The sequence below is a fragment of the Vicia villosa genome, linkage group LG1 (assembly GCF_029867415.1).
Source record: "Vicia villosa cultivar HV-30 ecotype Madison, WI linkage group LG1, Vvil1.0, whole genome shotgun sequence".
In the NCBI taxonomy this organism is placed as follows: Eukaryota; Viridiplantae; Streptophyta; class Magnoliopsida; order Fabales; family Fabaceae; genus Vicia; species Vicia villosa.
The window spans coordinates 114,958,885-114,977,968 of record NC_081180.1 but is presented as its reverse complement, the minus strand read 5'-3'; the positions used below and the strand labels follow the sequence as shown (position 1 = coordinate 114,977,968).

General features: G+C 38.3%; 1 protein-coding gene across 1 annotated transcript; it reads right to left on the bottom strand.

Annotated features, from left to right (window-relative positions):
- Positions 1–4,525: 4,525 nt before the first annotated feature.
- LOC131652184 (monothiol glutaredoxin-S6-like) lies at positions 4,526–4,852 on the bottom strand. The gene has a single exon (XM_058921981.1). It carries the CDS (start codon positions 4,850–4,852, stop codon positions 4,526–4,528), a length of 327 nt encoding a protein of 108 aa, XP_058777964.1.
- Positions 4,853–19,084: the final 14,232 nt, after the last annotated feature.

Sequence of the window (19,084 nt, the reverse complement as noted above, 5' to 3'; positions counted from 1 at the left end):
CCGCTTCAGTGGTTGATAGAGCAACAACCTTCTGAAGTGTTGCTTTCCAACTAATTGCTGTGCCAAACATAGTGAAAACATATCCAGAAATAGATTTTCTGGAATCCATACAACCTGCATAATCAGAGTCGACATATCCTTCTATTATTGCTTTACTATCTTCACCCAAGGCTCCACCATAAATTAGGACTCTATTCAGAGACCCATTTATGTACCTTAAAATCCACTTCAATGCTTGCCAGTGAGCCTTTCCAGGATTCGCCATGTACCTGCTTACAAGACTTACTGCATATGCTATGTCGGGTCTAGTACAGACCATAGCATACATCAAAGAACCGACTATATTAGCATATGGGATGCTATTCATATAGGCTCTTTCGACATCAGTACTGGGACACTGATCAATACTCAGCTTGAATTGAGGGTTTGTTGGAGTCACAACTGGCTTCGAATTCGACATACCAAACTTTTCAAGAATCTTCCGTAGATATGCCTCTTGAGATAGGCATAACTTCGACTTCTTTCTATCTCTTCGAATGTCAATTCCAAGAATCCTGGAAGCAGCTCCCAGATCCTTCATATCGAACTCCTTATTGAGTTCAGCCTTCACCCTCATCACATCTTCGACACTGTTGCTTGCTATGAGAATATCATCCACATAAAGCAACAAAATAACAAATGAATTACCAGGTCGAAATCTGAAGTAAACACAGTGGTCGAACTGACTTCTAATGAAACTTATGTGTGTCATGAACTTGTCGAATCTCCTATTCCACTGTCGAGGAGATTGTTTCAGCCCATATAAAGATCTTTTTAGCTTGCACACATAATCTTCCTTTCCCTTTTCGACATACCCTTCAGGTTGCCTCATCAGGATCGTTTCATCTAGATCACCATACAAGAACGCAGTCTTCACATCCATCTGTTCCAGTTCAAGATCGAACTGTGCCACCATGGCAAGCAACATTCGAATGGACCTATGCTTCACAACAGGAGAAAACACATCATTGAAGTCGACACCTTCTTTCTGAGTGAAACCCCTTGCAACTAACCTTGCCTTGTATCTTTTCGACGTCACTCCTTCAATTCCTTCCTTAACTTTGAAAATCCATTTACAGCTGACTAACCTTGCCCCAGCAGGTTTCTTGATCAGTTCCCAGGTATGATTATCATGAAGAGATTTTATCTCATCATCCATGGCCTTCAGCCATTCAGTCTTATTTCGACTCCTCATAACTTCCTTATAGTCTCTAGGTTCTTCGTCTAGAACCTCACTTGCAGAGATTAAGGCATAAGCTATAAGATCTGCATATCCAAGTCTCTGAGGTGGCTTGATGACTCTTCTCGACCTATCTCTCGACAATAGGTAGTCATCGTCAGTTTCCTCAACTTCAGCATCTTCTGCTTCTTCTTCGACTTCATCTGGGATATGCAATTCAGCATCAACATGCTCCACCTCAACAGGAATCTCTACCTGTTCCAGCTCTTCGTCAGATGTTTCTGTACTTCGACCAACATCATTAGTTTTCTTAAAAGCCATTTCAGCTTCATTGAAAACTACATCTCGACTGGTGATACACCTCCTGTGACCTGGCTCTAGGCACCATAGCCTATAAGCTTTGACTCCTTCAGGGTATCCCATGAACAAGCATTTCAGAGCTCTAGGTTCGACCTTGTCTTGCCTAATGTGAGCATAGGCTACGCAGCCAAATACTCTCAGTTTGTCGAGATCTGGTGGATGTCCCGACCAAACTTCTTCAGGTGTCTTCATATCTAACGCTGTCGAAGGACATCTGTTTATCAGATATGTTGCTGTCGAAACAGCCTCAGCCCAGAACACCTTTGTTAACCCTGCACTAGTCAACATGCATCTGACTCTCTCCAAAATAGTTCGATTAAACCTTTCAGCCAAACCATTTTGCTGTGGAGTACCTGCAGTAGTTCTATGCCTTGCAATACCAGAGGCAGCACAAAAACTGTCGAATGCCTCATTGCAAAATTCAAGGCCATTGTCGGTTCTCAACCTCTTGACCTTTCTGCCAGTCTGATTTTCAACCAGAGTCTTCCAACTTTTGAAATTCTCAAAAGTTTCATCCTTAGTCTTCTGGATGAATACCCATAATTTTCTGGAATAATCATCTACTATGGATAGAAAATACCTTGCTCCTGAATGTGATGGACACCTTGCAGGCCCCCAAAGATCAGCATGAATGTAATCAAGGGATCCATGTGTTCTTTGTTTGCCTTTGTTGAACTTCACTCTGCAAGATTTTCCAAGTACACAGGGTTCACAAAACTTCAGCTTTTCGACTTTGTCTCCACCAAGCAGATTTTGTTTCCCTAATTCGACCAGACCCCTTTCACTGACATGGCCCAATCTCATGTGCCAGATTTCTGTTTTCGACAACGGTTTCGTGGATGCAACATTTGTCGAACCACTTACAACTTCAGCCTCAAGGGTATACAAGCCTTGTTTCTTCACGCCTCTCAAGACTTCCTTCGAACCCTTCATGACTCTTAGGATACTTTTCTCTCCTTGGAAAACATATCCTTTCTTGTCGAATTCACCAAGAGAAAGCAGATTTCTCTTCAAATCAGGAACATACCTGACTTCAGTCAACAACCTTATTGACTCATCATGGAGCTTGAATCTCACAGATCCAACACCTGCAATCTTGCAAGCCTTGTTGTTTCCCAGCAATACTGATCCACCATCTTGATGACATAATTCCTCGAACAAGTCTTTGTTTGGAGTCATGTGCCAAGTGCAACCTGAATCCATAATCCACTCCTTCTTAGAGTCACTGCTTGAAACCACAAGAACATCAGATGATTCGAAATCATCTTGAACAATGGCAGCGTTGCCATTATCCTTACCTCCATGATATTTCAAGCGTTCAGGGCACACCTTTCTTGTGTGACCCTCCTTCTTACAATGGTAGCATCGAATGCCAGATGCTTCGCCACTGTAAGTCTTCGACTGGCTTTTGCCTTTCTTCTTGTCGAACTTACCATCCTTTCGTAAGAGTTTTCCTTTAACGGCCAAACCTTCGCCAACGGTCAAAGGTTTATGCTCCTTTCGTTCATTCAAGTCCTTAGAGTACAAGGCTGATTGAACTTCTTCAAACGTCAGGGACTCCCTTCCATACAAGAGAGTTTCTTTGAAGTGAGCATGTGATCGAGGCAAAGAACACAATAGTAACAGCGCTTGATCTTCATCATCGATCTTCACATCAATATTTTCAAGATCAAGAATTAGCTTGTTGAACATATCCAACTGCTCAGCCAATACTTTGTCTTCAATCATCTTGAATGAATACAAAGCTTGCTTCAGGTAGAGTCGATTTACCAGCGATTTGGTCATATACAAACTTTCAAGTTTCACCCATAACCCTGATGCCGTCGTCTCCTTTGATACCTGCCGGAGAACCTTATCACCAAGGCTCAACAGAATTGCGCTGTGTGCTTTCTCGATCATAGTTGTCTTCTCCGCTGCCGTTAATGCAGCATTCATGGCTGCCTCTCCCTTCAACGCTTCCAAACAACCCTGCTGAACCAGTAGGGCTTTCATCTTCAAGCGCCACAGACCGAAATCATTCACTCCGGTGAACTTTTCAATCTCATACTTTGTTGAAGGCATCTTCTCCACGCTCACCGCACCAATTTGTTGTGAAAAACGATACCAATAACAAAGTATAATAGGGAATTAGGGAAGAGAATAAGAACACAAGAATTGGTTATAACTGCTATTCTTTTACTTTCTCTTAAAACAAGATTACAAGTTTACAAGAATAACAAATAACCTCTCTCACCCTAAATTAGGATTTGCAGCTTAGCAATGATGAGAGACTAGTATGCTATTTATAATAAAACCTAACATACTAACTAATGGGCTTTTTCAGCAAGGCCCATTACACAAGCCAACTTAATAAACAAGCTAACTTAATAAATTAGGGTTTAAACACTAAAACCTAATTTAACATGCTAACAACTCTAGCATCTTCGACATTTGCATGCTAGACCCATCTTCGACTACAGCATGCACACTTCGACACCAGCATGTGAACAATCCTTCGACTTCATGCTTAACCCTGTCGAACTGTCGAACCAAGAAGCTACCCTTCGACAATACTAGAGTTCGATCCAATATCTCACAGAACTAATTAGTTATTTGTAACCATGTTTTTACCCCATATGCGGTAGCATAGATTGGAAGGCGATTTGGTGTATAAATTTACAAAGATCAAAGATAAGTGAAGCATACAACATATCAATAGTATCACATATCAAAATTACATTGTTGATATAAATTCCATAACTAAATTTTATGAAAACCTCAATAATACACACGCATTATAAATGAGCTATATATGTGTTTGATAACACATGCATGCGAACATGGCTATTTTAGTACATATTAGCTAGTGCATTTCTAAACCACTAAAATTAAAGAGTACATGTAGCTAGGAAAAAATAAACTCTATCACCACACCAAATAAAAAGTTGCCAATGCATGACAATTTATTCATGAAGCTATTGGACCCCATATGAAAATAGCTCTAGCCTTTAAAAGCAACTGAGCAAGCTTGTTTTGGACATTCAGGCTTATCACTTGATTAACACCACCTATATATTGTTGTCCTATGAAAACTGCTGGCACACTTGGTCTACAACCAAGTTGAATCAATGACCTCTCTATTTCATCACCATTTACCATTTTGTCAATCTCAATAACTATAGGGTTGGCACCAAAGCTGCTTATCAGAGCTTTCGCCGAATGCGCCATGCAACAACTGCTCTTGCTGAATATCACCACTGGCTTATCAGCTGTCAATGCTGCTACTGTATCCATTGCTACAAATTAACTCAAATTTGTATGATTTTTTGTTAGTTAATATTATGAGAATGGCTATTTATATATTCTTGTTTCAGCTGTTTTTTTTTTTTGGGAATAATATCTAAGAGAGAACAAAGTTTTTTGAAGTTATGTGATTGGTGGATTAATTCCCAATATTCTCTTTGTGATTGTTTGATAGTAACCACAAACATTATGCTTTTTTTACATAATGAATGAATAAAGAGTAACTTATGGGTGCATGTGCTTCTTTGTATTCAACCCAACATCTTGGCTATGTTAAGATTGGCTTTGTATTTGCTCTATTGCAAATTTTATTAAATGTAATTAATGTTACTAAGGTCATTTTAGAATTGCATTGTGAAAATCAGTTTAGGATAAGGCTATGTTATCTCACTCATATTGTTATAAAGTAAGGGTAGGAGCATTTGGTATACATTCTCTGTTATTCCTATTGGAGAAAGTTAAATACGCTACACCACATAACAGTGTTTTAGTAGTGTTGAATGAGAATTTGAAGGAAGAAAGAGTAATTGTCTCTCACATAACATAATTGTTAAGTGAGACAGGGGCGGGGAGTCGAGGTAGATCTTAATATTGTATATATAATTTGTAACAATGAAATCTAAATTCATTCTAGTGATAATACAATTCCTACTAAAATAAAGACAAAAGTAAAACCGACATAACATTTCATGGATTTGGATCATGGGTAGCCCAGACCGGACCCGACCCCACAAGAGAAGAACTGTGTAAACCATAAAAATATAGAAATTGGTGATGAAGGTGATGTCATGACAAGGACGTAACGAGTATGTCATCAATCACTACAACACGGAAGGGCTTCTAAAGCGCTTTTTTTGGCCTTTAACAGCGCTTTAAAGCGCTCTCATAGCCAGCGCTGGCGTAGGTAACGAAAGCGCTTTTAAAAGCGCTCTGGTAGACCCCCCTATAAGAACGCTTTTTACAAAAAAAGCGCTCTGGTAGACCCCCCCTATAAGAGCGCTTTTTTTGGAAAAAGCGCTCTGGTAGACCCCCTATAAGAGCGCTTTTGCTGGAAAAAGCGCTCTGGTAGCCCCCCCTACTAGAGCGCTTTTCCAAAAGAACTTTGGTAGGTTGCGTATTTTTTTTCTTCTTATTTTTAATCTTTGGCAGCGCTTTTTGTAACAAAGCGCTTTCGTATGTGGACCTTTAAGAGCGCTTTTTAAAAGCGCTGTCGTTGCTAAATGAGATATTTTAAAGTGCAGCCTATAATTTCAGCCTCCCAGATCGACCTGTAATATTTTCGACCTGTAATATATTTTCAACATGTAATATTTTCGACCTGTAATATATTTTCGACGATATATTTTTAACCATAGGTAGGTCTATATATATACTAATATAATACCATTATAATAATATCCAAAATTATATATATACATCATTATGTCAATCAAACTAAATCTCTAACATCAACAATATTATACTTCAAATATTAATTGGCAACAATATGAACAAAGTTAGTAACCATATATCCTAGAGTACTATAATATTCTCTTCAAATCGACACAAATCCTACTACATGAATAGCTGATGAATATAAAATTGACACAATTCCTCTTTGATTTCTTCCAACTTAAGTCTCGTGTAAGTAGCAGCACGGAATTCGTCAAAGTACTACAGAATAAAAACATAATATGAATGATTTAGTTAAATGTAATAAATTATAAGAAGTTATCTAATTAAGTTATAAATCCATACCGTGGTTGGAATCTCTAATTGATTCATTTGAAGGATTTCTTTCATAAACCTCAAAACAAAGTATCCGTAGTCTGAACTGTTCCGCTGTATCGGACACTACATAGAAAAAGCAAATAAGATTTTATAGTTGTCTTATTTTATCAAGTAGCATAAATATTATAAGCAAAATTGTGAAAAATAATGTACATGCACTTTGATCCAAGTAATGTTGTTTGATTTAGTCCGGGATACCTGTGAGTCTCGTTGACTTTGGAACACTTGTATTGATCTAACAAATATATAAAAGCATATGTTTAGATCAATCTCACAAATAATTAAATATACACGAATATTTAGAACGATCCCACTTACAAATCAATGATTTCCTTCATAGCCGGATAATTGGTCCAGTCACCATTTACCGAATTCAGATAATACACCACTTCTCTTATAGGGTTGATAGCAAGCAACAACCAGTGTGCTCTATAAATTAAAACAATAGGTTATATGAAAATTTTGCTATACACAAAAGAAACAGAGATTAGATGAACCAAGAATGAGAAACTAACCCTACTGGTCGGGTATTATACGCCCAAAGAATCAGACTTTCTGTATTGCCGGATGACATGAATCTATCGACTAAGCGCTGTCTAACTGATTCCGGTTCCGAAGCAATTGTCATTCCGCTGCAATGGGCGGAAGACACAAAACGGAATCTGTTTGACAATGCAGTCCCGCGCAACACTTTGTCATGCAACAACCTTAAATAAAAACATTATAAACATATTAGCGGATGAGTGAATAACCGGATGTATGAGTGCATATTAGTGTATATTACCAGATGAGTGAAAAACATAATAAACATAATGTGTAAATAAATTGTTCGACTAATTAAATAATATATCGGATGAGTGAATATTACCGGATGTACGAGTGCATATTAGCGACGCCTAGTTGTTCTTGCGTAAAAATCTCTTCCAAGTCATCTATTGCAATATGTGACATGAATTCAACACCAAAGATACCTTCCTCCATATTGATTTGACGGAGAGCACCTTCCTTCAAATCGGACATATCAACAAGTGTTCCGAGAGTCGTCCGGTATCGAGCCACAAAAGCACCACCTTTTTTTGCCGCTTGCTTCGGAGGACCCTTAGGTGGTACGCTACGAACTTCCTGTGTCACTTGTTGTGACCCCCGAGCAGATGCCTAAAAATCATATAACGATCGATAAAATATAAAATCATGCAATTTAGATTCAAATTATATATTAACTCCTTAAATGTACCTCTTTTAGTGATGCAACAGACTCCTCCTCCTGTAAAATCCCTTTGCCCTTAATTGCGGGTTTTTTAGGAGCAGTCTAAAATTAAAATGTAAAAAATAATTAACGTAACGGTGCAGAATTGACATTCGAAAACTAAATGATTCATAATGGTTTTGAATATACCTCATCACCAATGATAATGAGCTCCGAGGGCCATGCAACAAATGACCCTATTGCATCTCGCATCAATGTTGTCTCTGAGACCATGTCAGGTACCGGTAGCACCGCATCATGATCTAATACAACATCAACTGATACTTTCAGGTGTCCATCCGGGAGCGGTCTATGGTGAAGTAAATCTCCCACAGTGTTGTGCACTTTTCCCTTGCCAACTAGGCGATAATACGGTGCCGATAAGTATAGTTGGCAAGAAGAAATGCCCTAAACCAATAGTAAATATAAAGTCATTATCGTTAATAAAATAGAACAATTTGTAAGGAAAAGAAATTTATAATTACCTCAGGAAGTTTTCTTTGACAGTTGAAACTAGCTTTATCACTAGTTTCTTTCACTGATGCAGTATTGCACTTTTCTCTCATATACATATCTTTATCTCTTTGCAATTCAGAGACTTGTGCTTGCAATTCCTGCAATTTTTGCAACACTTCTTGATCGGTAGGATTTCTTCTCCTAGGATGCTTGTAAAAAGAGGTTGGAGTCACACCATGACCCTTACCCCTCACCCGACCGGGGTACTCAGGAGCATCTAGTGCTCTACTAAGTACGCTCCTATCATCCTGGTCCTCACCGGTGGACACCGATTGCGACAAGGTCTCCTGTAATTCATTTACATTTCAATAATGATTAGTGGAGATAAAAAATCATTTATATATTAAAAAACATTTGATTTAATTAAAGACACAGTATTATACTTACACATTCAGTATAAACTCTCTGAACATCGGGATCGACAGCTTGATTCTTGCCCACACGAGCTTCCTTCCACAACACATGTACAGGAAGTGAAGTTTCCTCACTTTTAGTCTCCTCTAACTATGCATTGACACAAATGATAAAATCGTCAAATAAAACACATTTAGACAATTAATTAAAACGCATTTCTATTTACTTACAATTTTATCCTCTAAGCGTGCATATCCCAAACGCCCTTTTTTGTATGGATACGTGGGTTTGGATGCTCTCGCACTATTCGTGGCACTCCTTTTCCGAAAATCTTCATCTCTTTGATTTACAAACTCAACCCAATCTTTTTCATCAATGAAGATCTCATACTTTTTTGGCCGTCCCGGTGCCTCTTCAAGAAAGTTTCCATCTTTATCCTTAAGATAGGTGTTTGTCAAAAAAGCTTTCCACCCTCTATATCTTTTTCCGGCCAAACTAAGTATGTAGCGTCTACGATCATCTGGTATCTCAAAAGTCCTCTGCAAAAAAACATACGCATAGTGTGTTAGTATAAGTAATTTAAACAATTTATCGTCAAGATAATAACAACAACCATATATGATATATACCTGAAGCTCGTCCCAAATCGCTTTTTTTTCGCATCCAACTCTTCGCTTTTCAGATTCCATTTAGCTACGGAGACTGGAATATGCATACGAACAAGTGTACCAATATAGCTTGTCAACTTTGTAGAATTAGGACCAATTGGTTGGTTTTCAGAATTCCATTCCAAATGGTATACTAATCCTTGGTCTCTATGTCGAATGATTCCCTTCATAATGGTGATGCCTCGTGCAACTTCTTTTGCTTCAGTATCAGGTGGAGCATTTGTATCCGGAGCATCTCTTTCTTGAGCATCTCTTTCTTGTGAGTTTTCTTGTGAGTTTTCAGGTGGAGCATCTCTATCCGGAGCCATTGAACCTGTATCAAACAAACTAAAGCACATTAGTACACTATTAATAAGCTAACAATCTATACAAGTCAAATGGAAGTCAAACCATGCATGTACAAGTAAATCGGTAACGAAATCGGTACAAAACAAAATAAGCGTCAAAAAAGAAAGTTGTCGGAATTGAACGAAATTTACATGGCTATTGTAAAACGTCCCCACGGACTCAAAAATAAAGTCGGTTTTCCGAAATCCAGACCCTAAGCCCGACTTTTGATTACGGGCAGAAGCAAAACTGATAAAAAAACAGTCCCGAAATGTAAAGATAAGTGCATGAGCAGCTCCGGAATCGTCAAAATAGTATAGTTACATGTAAAGAAGTCGACAAACGGATACATGGTTCAAAAGTTATGTACAAAACGAGAATATGCACCAAAATTGAATAAGTACTATACTATTGAATAAAACAATCGGTACAAATTGAATAAAGCAAATTAGTCGGAATATGTATACTATTACCTTTATCACTAACGTCTCCTTCTTTTCTTGGTAGGATTGTGTTCTACGCGTCTCTTAACAACGCGGACGGTTGGATTGATCCAAATACCCTCATTATGATCATTTTTAGTACAAGATTCATTCTCATTTTGATCGTTTCTTGTACAAGATTCAATGCCAACACCAATATCACCTTGATCTTCAATGTTTTCATCAACTATTTTGTTAGATAAAAGCACTATAGACCATTTCGTACTTGTCGGATCATTGACATAGAACACTTGTTTAGCTTGAGAGGCTAGAATGAAAGGCTCATCTTTGTACCCTACCCTATTGAGATCCACTTGCAAAAATCCTGACTTATCCATTCGTATGCCACTATTATTTTCAACCCACTTGCAACCAAATACAGGAATCTGAAACTTCGCGTAATCAAACACCAAAATACGCTCGATAACCCCAAAATATGACAAATTTGCAAATTTCGGATTTAAGTCATTCGCACTTGATATGTGCATTGCTTCAGCTACCATGGTAACACCACTATTTTGCATAGTACTTTTATCATCCTGTTCTTTGGTATAAAATGTGTATCCATTAATTGCGTATGCGCTATAAGAAAGCACAATTACACTTGGACCATAGGCTAAACATCTCAACCTTTCTGTTACTGAAGCAGGATCTGAACGATACTTTGAATAAATATGATCCCTAAACCACGGTATGAAACTTCGATTGTGCTCTCGTACTATCCAGTTCTCATTTCTATTTGGATTTAAATCTCGGAGAACAACCTTGTGCATTTCAACATACGGCTCAACCTCAATCTCATTGTGCAGAACATACAAGTGCGCTTGATCCCGTTCGACCATTGATACTGTCACAACTTTATTTCCAATTAGCCTTTTTCCTTCTTTTTTTCGACAATATGAGATTTGGGGAGTCCAATTGATTGAACATTTGACAGATATTCAGTACAAAACTCAACCGCTTCTTCAACAACGTATCGTTCGGCAATACAACCCTCCGGTCGACTTCTATTTTTCACGTACCCTTTTAATATTTTCATATAACGTTCAGCAGGGTACATCCAGCTCATATAAGCTGGTCCACACAATTGTGTCTCTTTCACAAGATGAACGACTAGATGAACCATTATGTCAAAAAACGAGGGAGGAAAACACATTTCAAGATCACATAAAGTAACAACTATCTCTTTTTGCAATGTTGGTAAGATCGCGGGATCGACCACCTTACTGCAAATTGACCTGAAGAAGAAACACAGCTTAGTTATTGCGCTTCTTACTTTTTTGGCAGAATAGAACGTATACCTATTGGTAAAAAATGTTCCATTATAACATGGCAATCATGCGTCTTCAAACTCTTTAACTTGAGGTCTTTCATGGACACAAGTCTTCTAATATCTGAAGAGTAGCCTTCTGAAACTTTAACTTCACTGAGGAACTTACACAATGTTTTCTTCTCCTTTCTAGATAGAGTGTAAACAGCAGGTGGCAGATATGTTCGTCTTCCTTTCGTCACGGGTCCCAATTCAGTTCTCATTCCCATGTTTACCATGTCCTTCCTTATGTTAAGGCCATCCTTAGACTTTCCTTGTATATTGAGTAACGTACCTATGACGCTGTCAAATACATTTTTTTCAATATGCATAACATCCAGGAAATGTCTTACGTACAACGACTTCCAATATGGAAGTTCAAAAAAAATTGACTTCTTCTTCCACCCACCCTTGACAAGTGAATGTGCAAAAGGCTTGCCAAACTGAATGCTCATATCTTTCACCTTTTCAAAAATTTGATCACCTGACAAAAAAGGCGGGGCTGTACGATGTTCGGCCTTTCCATTGAATGTTTTTCTCCACCCACGGTAGTGATGATTAGAATTTAAGAATCTACGATGGCCGAGAAAGATATTCTTTTGACAAAAGCTCCAATCGTGTCGTATCGGTTTCATCTTCACAAACAGGACACGCCTTTTGACCTTTATTGCTGTACCCGGATAGATTTCCGTATGCTGGAAAATCATTAATTGTTCCAAACAACATCGCCCTCAAGTTGAAACTTTCCTTCCTATACCCATCGTAAACCTCCATACCGTTTGTCGCACGCTCGCGAAATGATGAACAGAGTCGCCACCAATATATTTATCCCAAAGAGGGAAAGGAATATCAGAAAACCTAGAATAAAGAACGAGGTCTTTCGACCAGAGATAGGGTACGGGAGTCGGTTACGCAAGGGGAAGGTGCTAGCACCCCTCACGCCCATCGTACTCGATGGTATCCACCTATGTTTGTTGCTATCTAAAGGGTGTATAAATCTAAAGCTTAATGCAAAGGGAATGCATGCAAAAGAAAGAAAAGAAACACGGGGAAAATAAGGGTTATAAATAGTTGTGCTCGCTTAGGCCCCGCGACCCAATGCCTACGTATCCTTTTTAGGAACCAGAGCGCCGTAGTTCGGCTCTTTAGTTTTTGTTTGTTTTTGTGTTTTTTAGTGGACGAAGTTACATTCGCACTCCGCTGCTCGACCTCTGGAGTCTTAAGCTGGGAATGGAGCGGAAATAACGTGTCCGATTAAAGAATGCCTCGGAGGCGAGATAGAGAAGAAAGTTTGAGCGTTTCCAGGAAATCCCTTAAGCAAGGGAAACTCGGATTGCTCTTTGGTTTGTATTTTTTAGAAGTTGGGAACTTACACCTGAATGGAACCCTTAAGCAAGGGAGATCCAAGCACTCGAACATTCCCTTAAGCAAGGGACGTTCAAGCTTCGATTCCCTTTTTTAAGATTTTCACTTTGTTTATTAGTGTTTTAAGTATTTTCTTTGTATTTTTTAAAGGGATTTTATTCAAGTATTTGTTAGATGTTTTAAGGTTGAAAAGGAAAAGAAACTAGCCTAAGTATGAAGGGAACTTCTACCTAATGTTATCATGGTTTCTACCTAAAGGTTAGGAATTGAGGAAACATGAAAATAAAGTCACATCATGAGCAAAATTGAATAAGGACGCAATGGTACAAAATTATACACAAGTATGAAGTAGCAAGTAAAAAAACATAGTACAAAATGAATTAAAAATACTACTATTTTTTTATATTGATTTTTATGGGAGAAATTGAATTACAAGTCAAGTAAAAAGACTAAAAACAAATAGCCTAAAAACTACTATTTTTATGATTATTTTTATATGTCAAAAATTAGCATTAAAGGTCTAAAAACAACAAGAAAAATTAGCATTTTTATTACTAAAAGAAGTGACAAAAATCTAATTAAAATCTAAAAGAAAAAAATAAAATAAGGAAATAGGGGGTGCAATCCTGAATTACATGGTGTGAAAAGCAGGGCACATGGCCCATAGAGCTTAAGGCCCAGGGGCGTTTTTGTTCAGATTTTTCCTATGTCCAAAAAATGGAGTAACGGGCCACAGGGGGTAGAGTGAATCTGGCCCAAGCTATTTGTGTTCAAATTATTATTATTATTAATCATGTTCCAATATTTCTCTAGATTAATATTAAACTTATGTTAAAATCAATATTAAACTTTATATTAATCAAACTTTATGTTAAAATCAATAAATCAATTCAGAAGATAAAAGGGGAATTAGGTCAAAAGATAGGGATGTTGAAGTTACCTGAACCTCCTCCTCTTCTTCACGTGAGCGGCGAACGGCGAACGGCGGTGCGGCAACAACCTTCTCCGGTGCGAGCTTCTTTCGCCGTCATCGTGTTCGTATCTGCTTCAACTCTCTCGAGTCTCCGCTCTCAGATTCTCGATTCCTTTTCCCTTTCAATCGTTAGTCTTCGATCTCTTCTCTCTTCAAGCCGGATGATAGTGAACAACCAGAGACCGTCTTCAAGAAATCCAGGTAATCACGCTTCCTCTTGCTTCAGATTTCAACCACTTCGTTTTTCCTCTTATTCTAATTTTCTGTGCATTGCGGTGTTATGAACATGCGTGGAGATGCTGATATTGATGAAGAGCGTGAAGTTATGAAGCAATGTTCAGAGATGTTGTGGATGCAGAGACAACGAGGTTCTTGAAGGTTTACTTCTTGATGAAGAATCTCCGATTCACGAAGCTTCTACTCTTCATTGTTTTCTTGAATTCGAGATGAAGAAGATTGATTGTAACTGTTTGTGATTTTCTTGTTCTTTTGCAGATTGAAGATTATACGAAGGTGGTGAATTGGTGGTTGAAAATGGTTGTGTGAAGTAGGTGGTTCAGAGTGATTGAAGAGGAAATGGAGGGAGAGAATTGAAGATGGTGAAGATGAAGAAAATGATGAATGAAGGTGAAAAATCGAGATGAAGTGAAGATGGTGATGAAGTGAAGAGAGGGAGAGAAGGTTCTGGAGGAGAATGAATGTGAAGAAATGGTGAAGAAAGTGAAGAATGGTGGTTGAGAGTGGAAGAATGATGGAGAGGCTTGAATGAAGGTGGGAAATTTGAATATATAGAAGAAGGAGAGTGATCCAGTTGAGGGAGAATTGATCTGGGCCCTTAGATTAGGGTAAGTTAGTTATTAGATGGAGGGAGGAGATTGAGAGTTAAGAGGTTAGTTAGATTCTGTTATAGGGTTGTTACAAAGTTAGTTAGGTTGTTATTTCTGTTAAAAGGTAGTTATGTGAGCTGGCAGTTAGTTACAGGTTTGTTAATTCTGTTTGAAGTTAGTTATGCAGGGATATGGTTATGGCTGTTAAAACTGTTGGATGGAAGTTTAGTGACGGTTAGAGGTTTAGAAGTTTCTATTGTTTTAAAACAGTTAGAAGAAAATGTTAGTTACAAAACAGTTATGAGTGAATTCTGTTAGGTTGAGAAATGTTAGTGAATGATTTGGAAAAGATGTTGTATATGGTTAAAAAATGATATGAAGGGCTGCTGGTTTGAACTTGTATAGGGCCTGTTAGTAGTGAGTTGCGTAGGGGCTGATTTCTTATATTTACTGTGTGCAGTCGGGATTGTATTCTCCTTTTATAACTGAATGTGGCAGATCCGAATACTGAATCGTGGATTAGCATTGGGATGTTTAATGATTTTTGGCTTGATGATGAAGCTTGCAGGCTTTTGAATTGATCTGTTTGCTTGAATACTGCAGGTTTTGGAAAATGAATGTTGACATGGTATGAGTTATTTTCTGTTGTGTGGCATGTCTTGGGTTGGCATTTGAATATGATAGCAGGTGTGATGTTGATGAATGTAAGGCTGCAACTCTGCTGTATTTACAATAGCTTCCCCTCCCTTTTTTGTATTTCGAATAGATTATGGATGTTGCACTTGAATGTGAATAGGTTTTGAAAGCTGATTCTGAATGTTCTTTTCTTTTTATTGGTGCAGGCTGAGTCGTATGGTTCGAGTTTAGCCTTCGGATTGAGGGACTGTTATGAATTACCGGCTGTTTGAATTGTTGAAGCAGGATGTGTGCAGAGCTGTTATGGCTGCCGTTTTATTTGAACATGAAGAAGCTTGAGATGGACTCTTGAATTATGTAGTTTAAATTATGAAGGATGTTGAATGTTATTTGAAGCATTTGGATGGTGGAATTTGGATTGACATATAGTTTGAATTGTAGATTTGAATTGTAGATTTCTGTATATGTAACAAATGATGGACATAATTCGTAAGTGACATGGATCTGTACTTTTAGAAACTGAATTTGAACTTGAATGAATGTTGGACTTGGGTGATTAAACGCTTGGATTGTAGTATAAATAGGTTTTACTTTTCTTCCTTTTCAACAACAATTTGGAAATTCTTTCCTCCAATACTTCTGATTTGAAAGATTCAATCTCTCGCCAATACTTTACTTGCTGCATTTGAAACTAATGACCAATAAGAATTTGAGAGAACTCCACATAAATTCTAAACATTGTAAACCGAAGTAAATGAACGGTATCCCAACTAATGAGATAAATAACTCTTTAAATGATAATGAGAAGCCCAAATCTACTATACCGCTTTGTATCTAATAATCCAAGCAGTGCACCGAATAATTGTGTCCATATTCCACAAGAAAGATTCTCTTGATTAATAAATGAATATTGATATACTTAATCCATATGATCTCAATAGAAACTTTGATGGACGCACTCATAGGGAGATAAACCCTGATCCAGTCGATGCCTTTAATCCACCGCCACTAATTTAATGAACCAACATTATTCTTAATGAATGCATGATGTGCAAATGACCTAAAATGCAAGTGAAGTTAAAAACAATAAGCCAGTTAGTAGAAAAATCAGATGGGCAAATTTTGGGGTGCAACAGCTGCCCCTATTTAATCGTCTTAAACCTGAAGGTGAGATTGGCGCTAGCCTTTCGATCATTCAAGGTTGAAGGAGATTAAATACCAAGAGAACCTGAAAATTTGCCTGATGAGAGATAAGATCCACTGGGGAAAAGATGGTGTCAAATCCACTGAGGAAGATTGTATCAACTCTGGGTTGAACAAATTAACTCTGGGTTAGAAATCAAATAGAATTCAACTCTGGGTTGAAGAAGAATAGTGGGTCGACTCTGGGTCGAAAAATAAAGAGGAGGTCAACTTGGGGTCATATTAGAGGTAGACATCAACTCTGGGTTGAGAACGGAAGGGGAAATCAGTATTAGTCGGACAGGACATAGGTATCAACTCTGGGTTGAGAAAGAAGGAAAGAAAATCAATTATGGGTTGAAAACAAGAGATCAACTCTGGGTTGAGAGAAAGTGATTCAACTTTGGGTTGAAAGGGGAAGGATGAACAATTAGAAATGACCGTCAACTCCGGGTTGAGTGGGAAAGAGAAATCAATTCTGGATTGAACAAGGGACAACCATCAACTCTGGGTTGAGAGGGAAAGGAATCAATTCTGGATTGAATAAGGGATAACCATCAACTCTGGGTTGAGTGGAAAAAAGGATAAAGGATAACCATCAACTCTGGGTTGAGTGGGAAAAGACAAGGGATCAACTCTGGGTTGAATAAAAGATAAACGTCAACTCTGGGTTGAGCGGGAAAAGACAAGAGATAACCGTCAACTCTGGGTTGAGTGGGAAGAGATAATTAACTCGGGGTTAAAAGATGGAGGGAAAGTCAACTCCGGGTCGAACACAAAAGCATCAACTCTGGGTTGAAAAAGGGATAACCGTCAACTCTGGGTTGAGTGGGAAAGAAAGACAAGGGTCAACTCTGGGTTGAACAAAAGATAACCGTCAACTCTGGGTTGAGAGGGAAAAGAAGATATCAATTCTGGATTGGATAAAAGATAACCGTCAACTCTGGATTGAGTGGGAAAGAGAACAGATAGCCGTCAACTCTGGGTTGAGTGGGAAAGAAATTAACAAGGACTAACCGTCAACTCTGGGTTAAGTGGGAAAGGAGAAACAAATAGAAATATCCGTCAACTCTGAGTGAGAGGGAAAGAATCAACTATGGGTTAAAAAAAGATAACCGTCAACTCTGGGTTGAGTGGGAAAAGGGAAATCAATTCTGGATTGAATAGGAGATAACCGTCAACTCTGGGTTGAGTGGGAAAAACAAAAGATAATCGTCAACTCTGGGTTGAGTGGGAAATGAGAAAAGATGACCGTCAACTCTGGGTTGAGTGGGAAAGAGAAATAATCAATTCTGGATTGGACAAAGGATAACCGTCAACTCTGGGTTGAGTGGGAAAAGGGAGAGAAGTCAATTCTGGATTGAACAAAGGATGACCGTCAACTCTGGGTTGAGTGGGAAAAGGATAAAAGATAACTGTCAACTCTGGGTTGAGTGGGAAATAGAATAAAAGATAACCGTCAACTCTGGGTTGATTGGGAAAAGAGAAGTAGTCAATTCTGGATTGAACAAATGATAACCGTCAACTCTGGGTTGAGTGGGAAAAGGAAAGGATCAACTCTGGGTCGAATAAAGATAACCGTCAACTCTGGGTTGAAGAAGACAAGTGGGTCAACTCTAGGTTGAAGAATAAAGGAAAGTCAACTCTGGGTTGAATAAGAGGTAAACATCAATTCTGGATTGAATGAAAAAGGAAATCAATATTAATGGGATGAGATATAGACATCAACTCCGGGTTGAGCAAGGGTATCAACTCTGGGTTGAAGAAGAAAAGGAAGTCAACTATGGGTTGAGAAAGAAAGAAGATCAACTCTGGGTTGAGAGAAAGAAAGAAGATCAACTCTGGGTTGAGAGAAAGTAATTCAACTCTGGGTTGAAAGAGGGAAGATAGACAATTAGGAGTAACCGTCAACTCTGGGTTGAGTGGGAAGGAGAAATAAGATCAACTCTGGGTTGAATAAAAGAAAAGATATCCTTCAACTCTGGGTTGAGAAAGGAACAAGAAAAAGATCAACTCTGGGTTGAATAAAAGAAGAGATAACCATCAACTCTGGGTCGAGAGGGAAAAGATAATTAACTCGGAGTTAAAAGATGAATGGAAAGTCAACTCTGGGTTGAGCACAAAAGTATCAACTCTGGGTTGAAGAAAGATGAACATGATTGACTTTGGGGGATGACACCACAATGGTAACTCTGAGTGATCCAGTGGAATATCAATTGATTGCTTGTAGGGACCTCATCTGATGAGTAACTTGGCATATGCTTCATATGCAAATGTTTGATTTATCTTATGCACTTCTGGAGATGCAATGCAATGAGTTCTATATGCAGTGTACTGATTGATCAGGGTCTTTGCTTTGTGTAGAATATATTAGGCGGAGTCCTGAAACTCTACTTGAGATTCAAGGTGAGGTGGATGCCCCTGCTTTATTGATGATTGGATCATGAAGGGATAAATGCTAATGAGAATGCAACGATATGCATGATGCATGTATGACTATGGATGGAATGATTTGTTTCCAAGATACAAGGAGTGGATGGAGGATGTCCATGTGGAAAGGTTATTGCT